The sequence below is a fragment of the Panicum virgatum genome, chromosome 9N (assembly GCF_016808335.1).
Source record: "Panicum virgatum strain AP13 chromosome 9N, P.virgatum_v5, whole genome shotgun sequence".
In the NCBI taxonomy this organism is placed as follows: domain Eukaryota; kingdom Viridiplantae; phylum Streptophyta; class Magnoliopsida; order Poales; family Poaceae; genus Panicum; species Panicum virgatum.
Window position 1 is genome coordinate 77,623,765 of NC_053153.1, and position 19,731 is coordinate 77,643,495.

The window sequence follows — 19,731 nt, forward strand, 5'->3', positions numbered from 1 at the left end:
TCAGAAAGACGTTCTGACTGCTTGAAGTACTCGAAGACGTCCATCCAAGTACTCGACGCCTGCAGGACTCGGCTACGAAGAGCTCGGGGGCTTGTCAGACCCGGGGCAGCGAGACTGCTTATAGGCATAGAATATTCTAGAATAAGGAATAGCTCATGGATGTACCTTACCTCTCTTGTAACTACCTGAATAGGCGTAGAACTAGCTGCAGTACAAAGTAAACTACCCGATTGTATTGCAGTAGGACTCTAACTGTACTCAGCTAGGACTTTCCATGTAACCCTGTCCCCCCCGATATATAAGGGCGGGCAGGGACCCCCTCAAAAGATATCAACACCTAAGGCAATACAAACAACCACACAAAATGTAGGGTATTACGCAACTCGCGGCCCGAACCTGTCTAAATCTTTGTGTTCCTTGTACCATCGAGTTCCAGAGCAGTCGATCCCTACCTACAACCCTACTGCTAAAGATATCCCTGAGCAGGCTTGGTGGTAAACACCGACAGCATACTTGTCAATATACTCTGTTACCGTACAATTTCGAGTGAGTTATTTACCTTTTTTTTCTTGACTTGACTATATATATATATATGTATATATATCTAATATTTCTTATACATATATGTGTATGAAACAGATTCCACTGGATACTTCTTATTATTGAGTTCGATAAATGCCGAGTTCGGGTGACGACTCCTTGAGGAAGCCAAAAGGATATTACCAAGACCTCATAAACATCATGCAAAAGGCATGGGGTCGCTTCCTCAAAAAACATATAGGAATCGCATCAACACCATGCGAGCTAGAATTCAACACTAATTTTTCGGTACGAATACATATCGCACATCTACTGTCATTTCTTTAAACAACATAAATATTTCATAACCCATATATATATATATAATACTGTATATATATACAGTATTATATATATAGTGTTTGAGACAGCAGCAATGAAACAACCTATGTGGCTACTATGTATGTGAGCACATGCAAGATTTTTGCACCCGCAACTCGATGACACAACATGAATTCAATGTACGTAGAACAACATTACTAATAATTACTTGCATTTAATTCTATCTAGGTATTAATTGAAAATATTGGTGTTTGCACTTGACAGATTACTGCTATGACGGAGGCCCTCATCGAACTAGAAAGAATCAAAGCAATTCAAGAATCAATCTGTGAATTTCTGCTAGATGAGGTCATAAATCCAAATGGAGAATTTTATACGGATCCTAGGATAAGTGTGGGTCGACTAGAGGCGGAGACTTAGTAACTTGTACAAATTTGTCGAACAAAATTTATGTGCATGACAACTTGTAAATATATTATGAATCCCGAGTGCATTATTATCATATATTAGAAGTACATATAATATTTCAAGTGTATATAATTATGTCGTGGGAATTTTCAGGGGTACCCACAGCCGGGTGGCGGAGCGCACCCGCCTATTCCCAGTGAGGGAGTACTCGGGGAAGTACTAGGCGATGGGGCTAGATCTACGCTGAGATTGGGACTCAGGAACACACGATTTAGAGTGGTTCGGGCCGCCGGAGCGTAATACCCTACGTCCACTGGGAGATGTATTGTCTTGGTTGTGAATGAATCTATCCTCTGCTGGTCTTGGCTCTTACCCAGCCTGAGGTTTTCTAACGGCGCTCTCCCCTTTTATAGATCAAGGGGGGCGGATACATAGAACGTTGATGCCCCGACAGGTGGGCCCAACGTGACTGTGGCTACAGTGGTAGCGAATCTTTCCTTCGATATGCGTACTGCTGCTCTTCTGACACAGGGGGTCTTCTCTTGTCCCGTCAGCGAGGCGCCCGTTGGAGTAGCGTAGCTTGCGGCGTGGCCTGCTGAGGCTATTATGTAGCGTCATAATGGGTGAAGCCGTGCCGTCGTATCCGACTGTTACGGCAGACTGGCAGACGCGGCATGGGCGGCGCCATCGGCTCCACTGCCTTGGTAATACGCGACCAATAGTGCCCCCTGGTCAGTCAAACGCCTCGGCTTCCACTATATCAAAGTGGACGTTCACCTACCGCAATAAATGCGAAGGTAGGTGGACCTCAATATGGAGACCAAGGGCCTCATACACGTGTCGGCCCCGGACCACCCTGAGGCGGGGCGTCCAAACCTTCCCTTGGAGAGGGGTCCGGTTGCTATCCAGGACCCTATGAGGGGTCCGGGACCCCGCGGGGGTCCGGATTCCTTGGGAGGTCCGGAGCCCTGGCTGCTTGCGCTTGAGCGCCTGTTTTTCCTGGGACACGTGGCGTTCCCAGACCTTCCCCGGCCGTGGAACAGGTCCGGGCCTTTGTCGGGAGGACAGGACTTCGGACTGCAGGGGTCCGGCTGTTTGGTTGTAGTCAAGGATGACTACTAAGGCTCTTGCCTAGTCACAGCAAGAGGGGGTACCCCAGTCCTGGGGTACCGACAGTGGCCCCCGGGCCCACCTCGGGAGAGGTCCGAACCCGCGGGTGGGGCCACCACCGTGATGTGTTCTTACGCAACTTGATTGCGTTGGTGTGCTCTTGGAGAGAGTGGGCATCCCGGACCCCTGAGGCCGGTATGCTTGTTGCCTGATTTAGGTACTAGAGTGCTCTCCACGGGGCGACGAAGGTGTAGGCTTAGGGTACAGAACCAAGCTAAGCGGCTACACGGACTTCGGATCGCTCAGGGGGTAGCACTACTTCCCGGACCCGGCTTTTGTCGACCGTGGCGAGCGGTCTCCGCCGGAGCGGGCCACCGGAGTGGACTGGGAGCGACCGGGGCGAGCGGTCTCCGCCGGAGCGGGCCACCGGAGTGGACTTGGAGCGACCGGGGCGAGCGGTCTCCGCCGGAGCGGGCCACCGGAGTGGACTTGGAGCGACCGGGGCGAGCGGTCTCCGCCGGAGCGGGCCACCGGAGTGGACTTGGAGCGACCGGGGCGAGCGGTCTCCGCCGGAGCGGGCCACCGGAGTGGACTTGGAGCGACCGGGGCGAGCGGTCTCCGCCGGAGCGGGCCACCGGAGTGGACTTGGAGCGACCGGGGCGAGCGGTCTCCGCCGGAGCGGGCCACCGGAGTGGACTTGGAGCGACCGGGGTGAGCGGTCTCCGCCGGAGCGGGCCACCGGAGTGGACTTGGAGCGACCGGGGCGAGCGGTCTCCGCCGGAGCGGGCCACCGGAGTGGACTTGGAGCGACCGGGGCGAGCGGTCTCCGCCGGAGCGGGCCACCGGAGTGGACTTGGAGCGACCGGGGCGAGCGGTCTCCGCCGGAGCGGGCCACCGGAGTGGACTTGGAGCGACCGTTGCTGACAATCCGATGAAGCATGTTACCGGACCTCATAGTAAGGTGCAAAGAAACCAAGCCTTATACTAGAAGAGAGCCCGGGACCTCTAAAGTCAGCAGTCCTGGATACTAGAGTACTTGTAACAGGGTAGTGAAGTACGTAACTTTAGGGTACATTACCAGGCTAAGCCACGCGGAGCTTCTCTACCCCAGGATACAAATACCACTTCTCCAGAGCAGGTCCCTAGGGGTCCGGACTGCCTTCCAGCTAGAAGGGGTGTCTTCACCTGACCACAAGCCAGCAACTCAACTTGGATTGTTAGCAACAAAGGTAAAGACTCTGTTTGGGAGGAAGAAATGGTCAACCGAAAAAAAAAAAACAGCCATCCAGAATGAATGCATGTAACCGGGGTGGAGCCTAGATAAGGTCAAGAAAGAAAATCTCCTTTATCATTGTGGTTATCACGGTATACATCAGAGGTCGGGATTACGAGGTCGGACCTCCACCGCTCCGGACCGTTTTTGCCTGTTTGTGTGATAGGGCCAGAGGCCGGGTTTACAAGGTCGGACCTTAACCGCTCTGGACACACACATAGACACCACGTTATTACAAAGGAGAAATTCTCTCATTCCTTTCTTAGGAGTAACCTACGGCTGCATGCTATACAGCGTGTTCTTCGGAGGTGAAGGCACCTTGGACGTGCCTGAACCGCATCATCCAGGATCACCTCGGGAGCTCGGGGGACCCCTCCTTGCCTAAGAGCTGTCACATGCTTACATGGCATGAGACAAATTCTTTGGCCTTGAATGAAAGAGGCCCCCTCCCCCTGCCGTCGCCGTTGCCGATGGAAACCAGAACCCTTGCGCAGCAGATGGACCGGTGTGACGCGTGGAGAAGTGCGGTCGTTCGCCGGCTTGTCCTTGGTGCTAGCGCCAAGGGCCCCCGCGCGAGGTGGCGGGGTCCTGCCTGCAGCAGCACCGAGCAACGCTGAGGTGGATCTCCGGTGCTGCTGCGGCAGGAGGTCTCGGTCAACTTCCTCCGGGATGGCTGTCGGCACTAGGCTCCAAGTTGAGAGAAAGCCTTGAGCCGACGTCATGCCATCGCAGAGGGGGCGTGGCCGTTGCTTGAGAGAAAACCTTGAGTCGACGTAGGAGCAGCGGCGCGCAGCGGCGCCTCCGCTGTATGCTGCTACGCCGGCTCTGAGGTGTCGCGGTGGCGACACACAGCAGACGCCGCTGCCGTGCGCCGCCGCACCGAGGTCGTCGGAGCGCCGGTGCCATAGCATGCGGAGTGAGTGTGCCTTCCTTCATCTTCAAGTTTGCCGTTGCAGAGGGAGAACGCAGCCCAGAGGCCTGAAGATCCAGCCAACGCCTGTCTTCCCCACGGACGGCGCCAAAATGTCGTGGGAATTTTCAGGGGTACCCACAGCCGGGTGGCGGAGCGCACCCGCCTATTCCCAGTGAGGGAGTACTCGGGGAAGTACTAGGCGATGGGGCTAGATCTACGCTGAGATTGGGACTCAGGAACACACGATTTAGAGTGGTTCGGGCCGCCGGAGCGTAATACCCTACGTCCACTGGGAGATGTATTGTCTTGGTTGTGAATGAATCTATCCTCTGCTGGTCTTGGCTCTTACCCAGCCTGAGGTTTTCTAACGGCGCTCTCCCCTTTTATAGATCAAGGGGGGGGCGGATACATAGAACGTTGATGCCCCGACAGGTGGGCCCAACGTGACTGTGGCTACAGTGGTAGCGAATCTTTCCTTCGATATGTGTACTGCTGCTCTTCTGACACAGGGGGTCTTCTCTTGTCCCGTCAGCGAGGCGCCCGTTGGAGTAGCGTAGCTTGCGGCGTGGCCTGCTGAGGCTATTATGTAGCGTCATAATGGGTGAAGCCGTGCCGTCGTATCCGACTGTTACGGCAGACTGGCAGACGCGGCATGGGCGGCGCCATCGGCTCCACTGCCTTGGTAATACGCGACCAATAGTGCCCCCTGGTCAGTCAAACGCCTCGGCTTCCACTATATCAAAGTGGACGTTCACCTACCGCAATAAATGCGAAGGTAGGTGGACCTCAATATGGAGACCAAGGGCCTCATACACGTGTCGGCCCCGGACCACCCTGAGGCGGGGCGTCCAAACCTTCCCTTGGAGAGGGGTCCGGTTGCTATCCAGGACCCTATGAGGGGTCCGGGACCCCGCGGGGGTCCGGATTCCTTGGGAGGTCCGGAGCCCTGGCTGCTTGCGCTTGAGCGCCTGTTTTTCCTGGGACACGTGGCGTTCCCAGACCTTCCCCGGCCGTGGAACAGGTCCGGGCCTTTGTCGGGAGGACAGGACTTCGGACTGCAGGGGTCCGGCTGTTTGGTTGTAGTCAAGGATGACTACTAAGGCTCTTGCCTAGTCACAGCAAGAGGGGGTACCCCAGTCCTGGGGTACCGACAAATTATAATAAATATATTCTCTTGTATGTTGGATACGAATATATACGAATACACAGACGTACAGGAATACGAATACGAATACGCAGACGTACACAAATACGAATACGCAAACATACACGAATACGAATTAGTTGAAACCTAAAAAAATAAAAAAATAAAAATTAGTACCGGTCGGTATCACCAACCGGTACTAAATGGCTGCTCCAGGCGCCCCTGCGTGACAAGCACTTTAGTACCGGTCGGTGGCTTTTTAGTACCGGGCGGTCTGACTGGTACTAAGTGACGGCATAATTAATACTGGCCAGACGGTACCGGGTGGGAAACCGGTATTAACCGAATTCCCGCCCGGTACTAATAAGTTTTTTTTCTAGCCGTGTTATTTCCACGAAGAGACAAACCTATAACCTAAGTTGCTATAAAAATAGCTTTTTCACCAGATGAGCAATCTTTAGGCTAACAAATTCCTGCGCCATTGGTGTGTAAACCACGTGCAACTGAACTGATACAGCACCTGACAACAGTGGCGGATCTAGAAAAATTATTAGGAGACGCTTATTCACTTCATCTTCTACCTATAGATATTTCTTTCAAACTTCAATGGCTACAAATTTATAAAAAAGACTTAGGAGGGGCTCGATGCATCTAACACGGCGGGTAGGGGGGGCTCTAGGCCCGGCTGACCCGGTGCTAGAACCGCCCCTGCCTGACAAGAACGGCCGCGTTTTTTATTTTTTGGTCCCCTGCTCTCTCCCTCTCCAACGGAACCAAGAGCGAGTAGAAACACGCAACCAGTGTCAGTTTCTGCCTGACAAGAACGGCCGCGTTTTTTATTTTTTGGTCCCCTGCTCTCTCCCTCTCCAACGGAACCAAGAGCGAGTAGAAACACGCAACCAGTGTCAGTTTCTGCTGATGGCCCCTGCTGGCGCAAAAGCTCGTAAGCAAGAGCCTGTCGCCGTCCCGGTTCGCGTACAAGGTACAGCCAGCCTGTGGCCCGCCTGATGCCAAGATTCCGTTCCGTTTCCTCAGGATTTGTTTTCTCCCAGCAGGCCAGAGTGGCGCCGCGCGCGCGTTCCGTTTCCCAATCGCCCCCACCAGGCCACCACGACGTGTTCTCCGCGCAGCCCTACCCTCCGCCGCGTACGCCGTGGAGCCGTGTCCTCGACCACTCTGCGCCGCCGCCGCCGCCGCCGCCCCCGCCGGTGCTCGGCGAGACGGCACGCGCTAGCGGTTTGGTGAGCGGTGGACCATGAGCCGAGCGGGCCAGGTCCGACGCGACGGGGCTGCCTCCAGTGAGCGAGGACAGCGAAACGGAACGGAGTGGCGGACACGGAGACGTGGTCCCGCCCAAGAATACGCGGCCGGCCTGTCCCTTTCCATCATCTCTTGCCCGGACGGAGCATGGCCAGGTCCAACCCAACGGCTATCCCGAGACAAAGCTAGGAGTAGCATCCAATGGAGGAACATTGTTTCTTCTAGACCCTCTTGTTACCTTGATATTCAGTAACACATGGAATCTGGTTGTGTGGTTTTTAACGCCCTTACTACAGAGAGTGATTTCACGAAGAACCAGGGACTGTTGTGCAAACTCTCCCCAACGGCTCGATCAACCTCCTTGTCGTCTGATATAAACGAGTTCGCTCCCGCCTCCCACAAGAGGCTGAGCAAGATTCAGCTGCAGCCACCATCCCGAGGAGCAGCACGAGCGGAGCCACCAAGAACCAGAGCAGGAGCACGCGATTCGCCGTCGCCATGGCCGGCTGCTGCGTCTTCCTGCGGTGGCCGTCGGCGTCGCCGTCCCGCATCGGCTACCGCTCGCTCGACGACGAGGCGCCGGCGACGGTCACGGTCGTGGTCGGGAAGGAGCGGCGGGCGTTCTCGGTGGACCAGCTCGTGCTCGACTCCTACCCGTTCCGGGTGCTCCTGGAGACGGTGGCGCGGAAGGAGGAGCGCCGGGGCGGGGCCATCTTCGTCGACGTCGACGCCATCCTCTTCGAGCACATCCTGTGGCTCGCCTGCGACGGCCGCTCCGTCTCGCAGATCCTCCAGCTCGACCTCAAGGAGATCATCGACTTCTACGCCCAGGACGCCTGATTCTCTTGTCCGGCGGCCGGCCGGCCTGCCCGTGCGGCCGTGCCCGTCCTTGGGGTGCGGCTCCTGATTTCTTGATCAGATTTTTTTATTCATTTTGTTCTTCTTCATCTTATATGCTAATTAATATGCATATTGATGAACTTATGTTACAATGATACTGTTGGAAATACTGAAGTATAAACACATGGCCGGTAACCATTTCTGACTTGACTGCCGTGCACTTGTTTGGTTAGTACTTGGTCCTTCTGAAGCTTGCTGTTCAGCTCCGTTAACTCTGTTTCTCCTGAGTTCTTGTTCATTTACAACAAGACGCTGTCAAACATGCAACGCAATTAGAATCTAGGAAGTTCCTTCTGGTCATTTTCACTCAACTAGGCATACAGCCCGCGTATTTGCGCGGCTAATATTGAAAATTCAAAAATTACCTATGTTGTTGTAAACTTATTTTCTACCATACATCACCCATACATCACCCTATTCATTATCGTAAATTATGTCTTATTGTTGGTTAAAACAATTTAAATATGATCTACCTGTAATGACAATTTGATTTGTTGAGTTTTAAAAATATTATGTATATAATTATTCTTATTTTTGTTTTATTTTGATTGATTATTGTTAGCTTTAGTTTTTTATCAATAGTATATGTTTGTAACTAATTGGTATTTTATATTTAATTTTTCATAATGGCATTGGTGGGTGATGTTTAATTAGGCACAGGGGTATTTTAGGCTAATTTTTATCATAATGGCAGTAGTGGATAATTTTTATTTTTCTATTTTTCTCCAATTAACGTGGGAATTTTTAGTCCTTGAGAGCGAACGTGGAGGCTCCGTTTGTTGGCCAAAGAATAATAGCTAATTGGTATTTATATTTAATTTTTCATAGTGACATTATTGAGTGATTTTTAATTAGGCATAGAAGTATTTTAGGCTAACTTTTATCATAATGGCAGTGGTGGATAATTTTTATTTTTCTATTTTTCTCCGATTAACGTGAGAATTTCTAGGCCTTGAAAGCAAACGTGGAGGCTCCGTTTGTTGGCCAAATAATAAGATAATAAATAGGTGTTCTAAAAACACATTGCCTGATGATCACAAGCTGTATACAATAAGCTCTGTCTGAACGTGACGTCCACCAACTCAGAACGTCTTGACCATTTCGTTCGCTCGGTCTGGTGATCCAACTGTCGACTACCTGACAAAGAAAATGCAGATAAATTGAGAGACGACATTATTGTGGGACTGACGAGAGAAAAACAAAGGGCGTTGTTCCTTCCAGGCAATCACATCCTTTGGTGTTTACACAAGACTCCAGCTATTCCAGTTCTGTGTTGGCATCAAATCATCCTCATCTTGTCGTAACTCGTAAACAATCCAAGAAGATATTGCCGGTCTGGTGATGCAATGGTGCTTGTTTCCTTGGGAATCTTCAGATTTCCACCATTCTGTCTTCCATTTTTTTTTCTTGATGATATACTACAATACAGTACTAGAATTTTACATTGCAGTTATTTACTATTAACGCCCTACTCATCCAGCCACTGACTGCGTCATCGGATTAAGTTTTTTATTCAGTATAAAAGCCGCCCTACCTGTCATTGTTACTCGTGTGCATTTTACACCTAGCCCTTGCAAACCATTGACTTAGCCCAAATAATGTTTGGCAGGTCAGGCCACATCCTGGGCTAGTTGAGGGCTTGAGGCCCAAACATAGCCTGGCTAATGTTTCCTAAGTGCTGCAGCTTTTATAAGAGAAGGCACCATCATAATCAGAAGTTATCATTAGTGTTGTACCAACCAAAGTAGTTTAGCCGCACAAAAGAATGTTCTTTGGAATAATAACCAACTCTAACAACCAGATTGGTTGAGAGTTGAGGCGCAGCTTTAGTTCAGAGGATGACTAGCCAATCTTGTTTGTACCTTTTTTTTTTTGATAAACCTTGTTTGTACCAGTTGGTTGCACAGCTGCCGACTCTTGTTCAAAATCCTCTTTTCTTTTTGCTACTTACTTCTCACCAAAACTGTACCAGTGCTGTCTATGGTTGCATCATGTAGGTAGAGCCACAAAAGGAGATGAAATATTCTACACCTTGGAACATATTGTGTTCTCATAAGTATAGCATCTTCTGTTCCAACCAACAAAAACTACAAAGTCCTCGGTTAGAACAAAGGGACAAAAGTCTATTGCTATTGGAACCAAAACTCCGAAGTCTGAACTGTTTTCCTTCAAAAAAGAAGTCTGAACTGTAAAGCCTACTGCCTACACGCATCCTAGCAGAAAAAGCACTTCAATCACAGGTGTCCACCACTCTTGCATGACCTCTCCAGAATATCGCCTATGCATATCTGGGACATTAAAACATGAACAAAACCTTGCCAACGCGTCCAGCCGCTAACGCTATCATCATCATGAATGAATTCATGATGGGAAGTTGGGAACAGTGGCAGTTGGCACCAGCACGCTGGAGCCTGGAGGTGCCGAGAGCTTCGGCAACTGTCTGAAACCTCCTGGGTCGCTGTGGTCTCTAAGAACTTCATGGAAGAAACGAAGTAGTCTGAAACCTGCATCTAGAAGAAGTATGCCTAGAGAGACAGATAACCGCCTGGGAGATGTGGTCCATGTGGACAGCACGCATGCTGCTTTGTCTCTGTGCAAGTTGCAGCCATGGAGCGAGCGAAGGAAGGAGGAGCTCGGCAGCTCGCTGTCGCCTACTCGCCTCCGATCAGCAAGGACGTTAGGCCGGGTGATCCACCGGACTCTGCCTCTCCTTTTCGGGTCACAAAAGGCGCTGCGGCGAGCTGGCCACACGGAGCCGCCGCGGAATTTCCCTGCCGGCCACCATTCACCATCCTCTGCTCCCGAAAAGGCAGCTCCTCTTCAGCTCGCAGTCCCAGAGAGAGGCAAAGCCGTGAGTGTGATCGATGTGTGAAGCTATGGCCGGTGGGCCGGGTGAGCCTCCTCGCCGCTCACGGGTTTGTGGGCCCAAACTGGGAAGCAAGCATCAATACACCACAGCGAGTCACCAGCCTGTGGCCGCCCGCTGCCCGCTCGCCCGCCTGCCTCCGCACTTCCGCAGACGCGGGGACGGCGTCGTGTGCTGTGTGCAACGGGCAGTCAGAGCACGCCGGTGGAGCTCTCGCGGTCGCGGTCACGGCATTGACGGGCCACGAGCCAGGGTTAGCAGGAAGATTAGCCGCTAAGTCTGCCGTGGGCACCTACTGTTAGCTTGATACCAGCTGGATTTCTTTTCTTTTTGCCTTGTCAGCCTATATAACGTCCAGCTTGTCCTCTCCCTCTCCTCTCCAAACAATCGCTGTGCGGCGCCCGTGCCTCTCGAAGAAGACAAGTCCAACACTGTTGCTGCGTGAGGCGCTGAATTTGCTCCACAGCTTCATCAGGGAAGACAGGGGTCAGGGAAGACAACTAGACAAGAACACCAAAGAGGGAGAGAAAGCGAGAGATCATCCATGGAGAACACGAGAGAGGTAACAGCGATCCCCATCTCCCTGAATCATTCGCAGCATCTGCTGTCCCGTGAACAAATCGTTTCTTGCTTCCAGAGGAGATTAGCCATCGGATTCCTGCTGTGATCCGTGAACTCGTTCGTCTCAGTTCTCACTGCTTGCGTTCTTTGGTGCGTGCAGCAGCGGGGCCAGGACGCGGCGGGCGCCAACGGCTGGATGACGGTGCCGGCGTTCGGGGACTGGGACATGAAGAACGGCGCGCTGCCGGACTACTCCATGGACTTCTCCAAGATCCGCGAGATGCGCAAGCAGAACAAGAAGGAGCTCTCCCGCGCCAGCCTCGGCGGCGACGAGGACCTCTCCCAGGCCCAGCAGCAGCGCAACCAGGCGCAGGCCAAGGCACAGCCCAAGCTCGGACGACCCGCCGACGACCACCGCCGGCAGCTCCACGACTCCCCAACGGTAAATAAAGCTCCCTCCCTCCCTACTTCGTCATTTCTCTCATCGTGCTCTGCTCACCAAACGGTCAAATCCCAGGTCTCATTTCAGAATCAACCAAAATTAAATGATTTTTTTTGCGCAAATCCAACATATTTGCATTTCGATTCATCTGATGTTTGGTGACGCGCAGAGTAATAACTAGTGTAAAGATTTTAACTTTCTATCATGTGACAGGAGTACAGAGTGCATGTTTAAAGATGGGGAAAAATCTATTTTTCAACCCTGAACTATCACGATAGTCCGATTTTCAACCTGGAACTATAAAACCGGACATCATACACCCTCAACACTTCAAAACCGTACATATTACCCCCTCGAACCGAAACGACCCGGTTTTGGTCCACGTCATCCGGTTTTGTCCACATCACCCATCCAACGTGGCACCTCTCCTCTCTCTTTCTCTCACAGACAGGTAGGCCCTGCGCCAGCCGCGTCACCCGTCCGCATGCGCCTGCCGCTGCCTCGCCGCCGCTGCCTGCGCCTCCCGCCGCCTCGCCACCGCCGCGTCCTCCCCTGCGCTCCCGCTCGCCCATGGAGCTCCGCGGCGGGCCTCGCAAGGCTGCGCCGGGCCCGCGGAGCTGCGCGGCGGCCGGGCCGGCGAGGTCCAGGCACGGCGGCCTCCTTCCCCCTCCCCTGCGCCGCCTCCCTCCCGAGCTCCGGTGGTGGCCCTCTGCTCCCAATCCTCCTCCGTGCGCGGGCGCGGGGCGGCGACCCTCCCCTGCTCCCTCGGCGGCGAGCGCGGACGGCGGAGCGCGGCGCGGGCGGCGGGGGAGGGGGGCCTCCTCCGCGCCTCCGCGGGAGCTCGCTTCGAATCGGCGGTGGGCCTCCTCCCCGGCGAGCTTCAAATCGGCGGCGGGCCTCCTCCTCCCCGGCGAGCTTCGAATCAGCGGCAGAATCGGTGGTGGGCTCGCCCTCGGCCCGCTGCTCCTCCGCCTCGCGCGCAAGGAGGGAAGTGTGACGGAACCGCCAAATTAAAACTCTAATTAAGCATAATGGCCGTCATTTGAACACATCGGGCGCATTAGCTTAACGGCTTGCGCGCGATTGAAACATCACCGGTAGTCCCACGCGAAGGTGGGCGCAGATGGTACAAGCACGGCATAAAACTTAAAAATATAAACTCAAGGAAAACGAAACAACAAGTTTTACAAACCGAGTTCAAATATATACAATTAATTTACAAAACTTTACAATAGATGTAACTGAAGTTCGAAAATAAAAGATCCTACAACTACTTTTGCTCCCATCAGTTCTGGTCCTACCCGACCGGTCGGACCGGTTCACCCAACTGGTCGGACCGGTCGGCTCCATGCTGCCGACTCCACCGGTCCCACGGACCGGTCAGACCGGTCTACACAAAACAGAAAGGCTGCACACTCAGCCCACAAGTGCACAACCCGACAGCGCCCTAACCTAAGAGTCTCTCTCCTCGACCTGCCACCCCTCTGCATCCCGGCGGATAAACTTGACACAACAGGGGCAGAAGTCGACGTCCGGGTGTCCTGTAATAATAAATGTGGCAACAAACCCTGAGTATTCTAATACTCAGCAAGGCTTACCCGACCAGTGGGTATAACTCATAGTCACAAAGTTCCTGGGTCGACCGGGTCGAGGAATGGGGTCGAGGGTCGTCACTTTATAAAATTGTGGTACGAAGGGGTATACCTCTGTGGAACGATAAATTATTATATGGAACGTGACCCTGATTCATCCGGGTCTATATTTTCGGGTCGATGCGTCTTTAAAAAGACAAAAACTATATATGTGCTACTAATGAAGAAACTAATCTGCACAAGCATATAAAATATTACATTTAGACCATAGTACACGTATTCGGCTCATTATCTAACAAAAATCACACCCTTAACCTTCTTATCCCAATTAAATCTGCTAGTAATGGGGTTGCGACCCTCTCAAACCGGGACGCGATCCAATCTTGAATGGGACACTGACCCACTTTGACCCCGACCCTCGAATCGGAACGGCGTTCCCGGGTTGTGGGACGAGGCATCGACCCCGAATCCTGTGACTATAACATAGCCCATATACCTAGACATGCACGACATTTTGGCTGGTGGTTATTTTGCAGAAATAGCATCTAGAGGTATATCCTTACTTTCAATGTTTTAGCCGCATTTTATCAAAAAATTACTAATCATCTATGATTGGCGAAACTACAACAATCAAGGTAATCAAATCATTAATGGGATGTCATCAGCCCACATTTCATCACTTCTCATTCTACTCATTTTCCTTTCTACGATGTGACCAAGAGATCAAGGCTCTTATAACCGCGAGACACGGCGAATCGATCCGATTTAACCTTGCAAGGTGAATCTAACCAACACGGCACGCAAAAGGCCCCGTCGGACCCCACGCACCAACTTTTCCCCTCCCCGCCTCGCACTGCAGGAACCAGCCCAACGACATATGGTCAGCCGAGCTCAACGTGAGACCACCAAAAGTAAACATATGCATCCCAATTCTCCGCGACTACTCGACTCGCCCCAGGAGTTGGGTGCGGGTTCCTGTACTTTCGAAGTAAAGCAGTACTCGGCTTACCGGTTTCGACTACCTCATACTCCCGGTATGCGGTTAGTACAATTCGATCCCCGATCAGCACAGCCGACAACGGAACGGTCCTTAATCGACACGGATGAGGCTACTCCTTCCCACATCCGGTCTCCCATCCCATCTCTTTCCTCAGGAATACAGTACCTCTTATAATGTAATATAGAAACAACCTATCTCTCGCGAGTGATAGCATTATCACTCGACTTCTATCGAGCCCTATTAAGCATAGCAGTGCTAGCGACCTATTCATACTAGTAAAAGGCCCAGAAAAACCTAGGGATCATGCAACTAAGGTTTCAAACAATTCCTATACCTAATGCACAATTATTAGAGACATATATAGGTGACATAATGTAAAATAGTAGGATGTGCACCGGGGCTTGCCTTGCGTCTGCTGCTCAACACTAGGGTGAGTTGGGCCTTAGGCCGACTCCCCGCGAACCTCCTGCTGCGGGGCTTGCCCCTGCGGCTCCTGTGGCTCCGCAACCACCTCGTATACGACCTCCTCCGCTGCGGACGCTACACGTATGCACATGCATATGACATGAGAAATGCATGCATGATTTTATAAAAATTACAAGTAATCAATACCCAAATAAATTTCTAACTAATTGTATCCACAACCACCTATTTACCCCTGCTCAGCCCAGCTATACCGGTCAGACCGGTCCACCTAACCGGTCAGACCCCCCCCCACCTTAACCTGCCGTGATACCGGTCAGACCGGTCCCTCCGACCGGTCAGACCGGTCTCACCCAGAGAAAAACCTAGGAACCTTGGCGCGGCAAAAATCGCCCACTAACTCCAAATACCTTCTAGGATCTAGTTCAGGGGTTCATGTGGATGCTTTGGACTAGAGGAAACTGCCTAAAACCTTCTAGAACAAGAGATCGATCCAACTCCTAAATTTACCTTGAATGGCTCCTTCCCCCACGAAGAACTCGCGAATCCCGCGTCACCCCATGGAGGAGAACTTGGAGGAGATGATCCTTGACCGATTTGAAGCTCTCCCTGCCCTTGGAATCCAATAGAGAGGATGGATTTGGGAGTGAGGGTTTGAGGGAGGGGGAGCTCGGGAGAGGGAGGAACGGGGCGCTGAGGGGATGAGTGAGTCGTTGGAAGAGAGAGGAGAGCGATTTAAATGCTGTGGGGCCCAAAACCGCCAACTCGGGTTCGACCGGTCAGACCGGTCGCCCATACCGGTCAGACCGGTCCGGGCCAATCTGCCAGCAGAAGTTTTTGGTCTCGGTTTTGATCGTGCCAATTTACTCTAATGGTCGTGGTTAGTGTAAATTATGGTGATTAACACCTGGGTGTTACGGGAAGCAGGGGAAGGGCGCTCGCCAACGGAGGCGAAGCAGGGGTGGGGCGCCGCGCCGCCTGGCCCCGCCGGGAGCAGGGAGGAGCGCCCGCGTCGCTCCGCCCGCCCTCCGTCGCCCCGCCGGCGACGCTCCGCCCGCGCGCGAGCCGAGCTCCCCCGCCGCGAGCCGAGCTCGAGCTTGCGCCGCTCCGGTGGCCCGCCGCGACGGTAGCTCGCCTGCGCCAGCTGCCCGCCCGTGCCGGCTATGCACCGCGCCGCCCCGTTCGCCTGCCCGCCGCGCCGCGCCGCAGGGAGGGAGAGAGAGGAGCGGGGAGGACGCTCCGCCGTCCCGTCCGCCTGCCCGCCCGCGCCACCGCCGTCTCGCCCGCCCTCGCCCCGCCGCTCCTCCGCCTCGCGCGTGCGGAGGGAAGCAGGGGAGGGGCGCTCGCCGGAGGAGGCGCAGCAGGGGAGGGGCGCCGCGCCGCGCCCCCGACCCCGCCCGATGCTCCGCCGCGGCCCCCGGCGGCCACGAGCGCGAGGGCGGGCGTGGCGAGCTCGGCCACGGCGCGCGGGTACGGGCGCAGGGACGGCCGCCGAGAGGAGGCCGGGCCGCTCGCCGGCGGAGGAGAAGCAGGGAGGAGAGAGAGAAAGAGACGTGGGGAGAGAGAGTGGCCAGGCTGGCAGCCACGTCACAAAATCGCTGCCACGTCATAGCAATACCGGTTTGGTTTCAGCTCGAGGGGGTATTTTGCACGGTTTGATTAGTTCAAGGGTGTAGGATGTCCGATTTCGTAGTTCAAGGTCCAAAATCGGACGATCGTGATAGTTCAAGGTCAAAAAACTGACTTTTCCCTTAAATAAACGAGTTAAATTATCAACGGAGACTATGGAGTAAAAAAAACTAACAAGAGGCAAAACCAATTCTTGGAATGTACTGCATTACGACACAGTCAACACTAGTAGCTAGCACCTCTGCAGTCTGTAAGCTACTTTCTAGCTGCTCTCTTTCTCATTACCAACCAACTACCGCGTGAGGTTTCATGGTCAAACTCGTATTCCAAAGCATCGAAAATCTTACATGGACGGTGGAACTGAGCATGTGAATGTGGGGAGGACAGCAACTTGCATTTACATGTGGTAGTACTTGGAATTGGGGTAATAGTTAATGTCCTAAAACAAACGTTCTCTTCTGGTAACTCAGTATAGGATGCTCTGCAATCATGATCGCTTTTGTGCTTTTAAAATGGTGGGATATCTTTTTGTCTAAGGCCATGTTTAGATCCGACCCGTAAACCCCGTAAACGCAAAAAAAAATCACATCGAATGTTTCGACATATGCATGGAGTACTAAATGAAGTCTATTTATAAAACTTTTTGCATAGATGGACTGTAAATCGCGAGACGAATCTAATAAGCCTACTTAATCCATGATTTGCAATAGTGATGCTACAGTAACCATCTGTTAATTATTGATTAATCATGGATTAATTAGCATCGTTAGATTCGTCTCGCGATTTACAACCCATCTGTGTAAAAAAATTTGTAAATAGACTTCATTTAGTACTTCAAATTAGTAAGATTCCTTTGCAAAAAAATTTTGCAACGGAACTAAACACGCCCTAATACTCAGAGGACAGGATAAAAACACAAATGGAGTCAAATGAGCTCACAGCAGCTCCCTGATGATCCCTCTAAGGCTCTAAGCATTAGCGATTTAGCATAATTGTAGTAAGATGTAGGCACTAGAGTGGTGTGCATCAAAATTCTGAATAGCTTCTGAATGCAGGGTTTAGAGAAATAATAACATGAAAGATGCAAAAATCTCTTCCAGTTATCAGGAGATGTACTGAAATATAATTTGGTAAGTTAGATGATTGTTTCAATGTGCGTCGTATCTACTGCCCAAATTGGGATCAGAGTTGGTTCAAACAACTATAGATTTGTTGGCCTGTACATGGACGTGTCCCAGTTTTATGAATTATTCTTTTGTTATAACTGATTGGAAAGGACGAATCTTCCTATTTTCTTAATTATATTCTCCATATCTACATGCCTTTAGAAAGCTGCGCTGATGTACCAGTTGTGTCACTGTCCATATAGGGGAATCTTAGGGAAACTAATGATGGGCTTAGTCAGTTGAGGGGATAAGCAACACCAGGTTGTGTCACTGTCCTAATGGTTGAAGAAGCAGCACACTAAGGATTAGTTGCCAACAAACTAGAACATTTGCTCAGTTTGTTGCCATATGTTCATAATTTTACTCATGACCCAATTGCTGCCACAGATTCAAGATTGCATGTACTTGTAAAACATCAGAGATGAAATAGCGCGATTAACTGAACCTCAAACAATCGCATATTGGACGTCTACTTCACTATGCATCAGTCATTTCTCAGCATAACACTGATCTGCATCATGGTTACTGATCCGAAATTTGCTGACGCAGGGAGGGAAGAAGTTTCTGAGCTACTTCCAGTGCTGTATCAAGGCCTGAAGAGGAGGAAGTGCTTCCACTGCCTGTGTGAACAATTAGGTCTCGGTTTTGTTAAATATCCAAAAATGTGTAATATATTTGTTCTGATGGCTACTCTGTCGATCTGTATGAAGAACAAACCAGTTTTATGGGGGTAATGGTAAACACCGGTCTCCTTGTACAATCCGTCATTGATTTGTTTGTGACATGTGGTACAATGTTACCCTGTAATCTAATATGTTGGAGGGAGGATTTGGCATCCGCTCCATCTTTTTTGTGCGATTGAGGGCCATGATTCGTTTGGATTTGTTTTGTAACTGTGATGGGGAAAATCTGTGGAAAGAAGAAATGACCTTGCTCTTCCACTCCAATTTCTCTGCTCTGTCAGGAACCGAATTGCACAGACTAAGAAAGTAATAATGTAGAACCTGCATTGTGTTTCTACATTCATCAGTGCTGTGCTGCGTGGGTTATGTTGGATATGGCGAATGGTGCACTCTGAATTTTAATTTTTGACACGGGTACATTCTGAATTGAAGCTGTTTATTCGAAGACTACTTCAGTGCAGTGCTGTGTTTTTTCTTTTTCTATAAGAATGTGCTGTGTTGGTTATGTTGGATATGGCGAATGGTACATTCAGAATTGATACTTTTTATTTGAAGCCCAGTTAACACGCTCCAGCAGATTCGACGAAAGAACCGTGAGAAAACAAATACCGAGTTCACATACACAAATGGTGCCGCGATATCCCAACATGTATAGGGAAAATTTGCCGAAACGATGATCAAGTTCATGGTTTAAACGCTAAGTATATGCACTATTTGATCACGAAATTTTCCAATTTTGAATGGGGATTCAACTGATCTTTTGAAATCAACTATATTCCAAACGTACCTCCTCATCCTCAGACGATAAACCTGGAGGCAATTCCTTGTGAGCCATTATAAAAGTTCTCAATTTCTTGTATACCACTAAAAAATTTGCAACGCTATATGAGCCACCACTCCAATTTTTTGATGCCCTGCGTGCCAATGCCGTTAGTTTTTCGGAGAACGGCAGCTAACATCAGGTTAAAAAATCATTTTTGCCCTCTCTTACAGGTGGGCCCCGCGCGTCAGACGTCTTCTTCCTCCAGCCTCCCCACACGATCCGTCCAAGTCGAGGTCAGCCCACGCCGATCCGTCCAAGTTGAGGTCAGCCTCCGCCTCTTCTCCCACCACCGCCCGCGCCGATCCGTCCAACACCCCCCCCCCCCCCCCCCAAATCCTCCCACCAGTCCGCCGCGCGCCGGCTCCGGGAGAAGGCAGCGGAAGCCGAGCGCGAGATGCGGCGCGGCGCCAAGTTGGAGGAGCGGCTCGTCCGCCTCCGTGGCGAGGCGGCGGCGTGGCAGGCGAGGGCGCTGTCGGAGCAGGCCGCCACGGTCACCCTGCACGCCCAGCTCCAGCAGGCCGCGGCCGCGGCGCGTGCGTCGGTCGAGGAGCTCGCCGCAGCGGGCGACGCGGGCCCCGCGGAGTCCTCGTCGTCGGCGTACATGGACCCCCGCCGCACCGGCCCGCTCCTCAGCAGCATCACCTGTACGAGCCGTGTTGGTGGAGACGGAAGGTGAA

At 51.9% G+C, this 19,731-nt stretch overlaps 2 protein-coding genes across 2 annotated transcripts; both read left to right on the top strand.

Annotated features, from left to right (window-relative positions):
- The first annotated feature begins 7,187 nt into the window (after positions 1-7,187).
- LOC120693457 lies at positions 7,188-8,041 on the top strand. Its single transcript, XM_039976901.1, has one exon. The coding sequence runs from the start codon at positions 7,468-7,470 to the stop codon at positions 7,807-7,809; it is 342 nt and encodes a 113-aa protein (XP_039832835.1). The 5' UTR covers positions 7,188-7,467; the 3' UTR covers positions 7,810-8,041.
- A 2,814-nt stretch (positions 8,042-10,855) lies between these two features.
- LOC120689816 lies at positions 10,856-18,429 on the top strand. Its single transcript, XM_039972231.1, has 3 exons — positions 10,856-11,297; positions 11,457-11,738; positions 18,098-18,429. The coding sequence occupies exons 1-3, from the start codon at positions 11,280-11,282 to the stop codon at positions 18,143-18,145; spliced, it is 348 nt and encodes a 115-aa protein (XP_039828165.1). The 5' UTR covers positions 10,856-11,279; the 3' UTR covers positions 18,146-18,429.
- Positions 18,430-19,731: the final 1,302 nt, after the last annotated feature.

What these genes read in the sequence shown, in the direction of transcription:
- LOC120689816 (XM_039972231.1), top strand. An exon ending in AGCTCCACGACTCCCCAACG is followed by an intron (nt 11,739 to 18,097) that starts GTAAATAAAGCT and finishes TTGCTGACGCAG; the next exon opens with GGAGGGAAGAAGTTTCTGAG.
- LOC120693457 (XM_039976901.1), top strand. Translation starts at nt 7,468, where the DNA reads ATGGCCGGCTGCTGCGTCTTCCTGCGGTGGCCGTCGGCGTCGCCGTCC.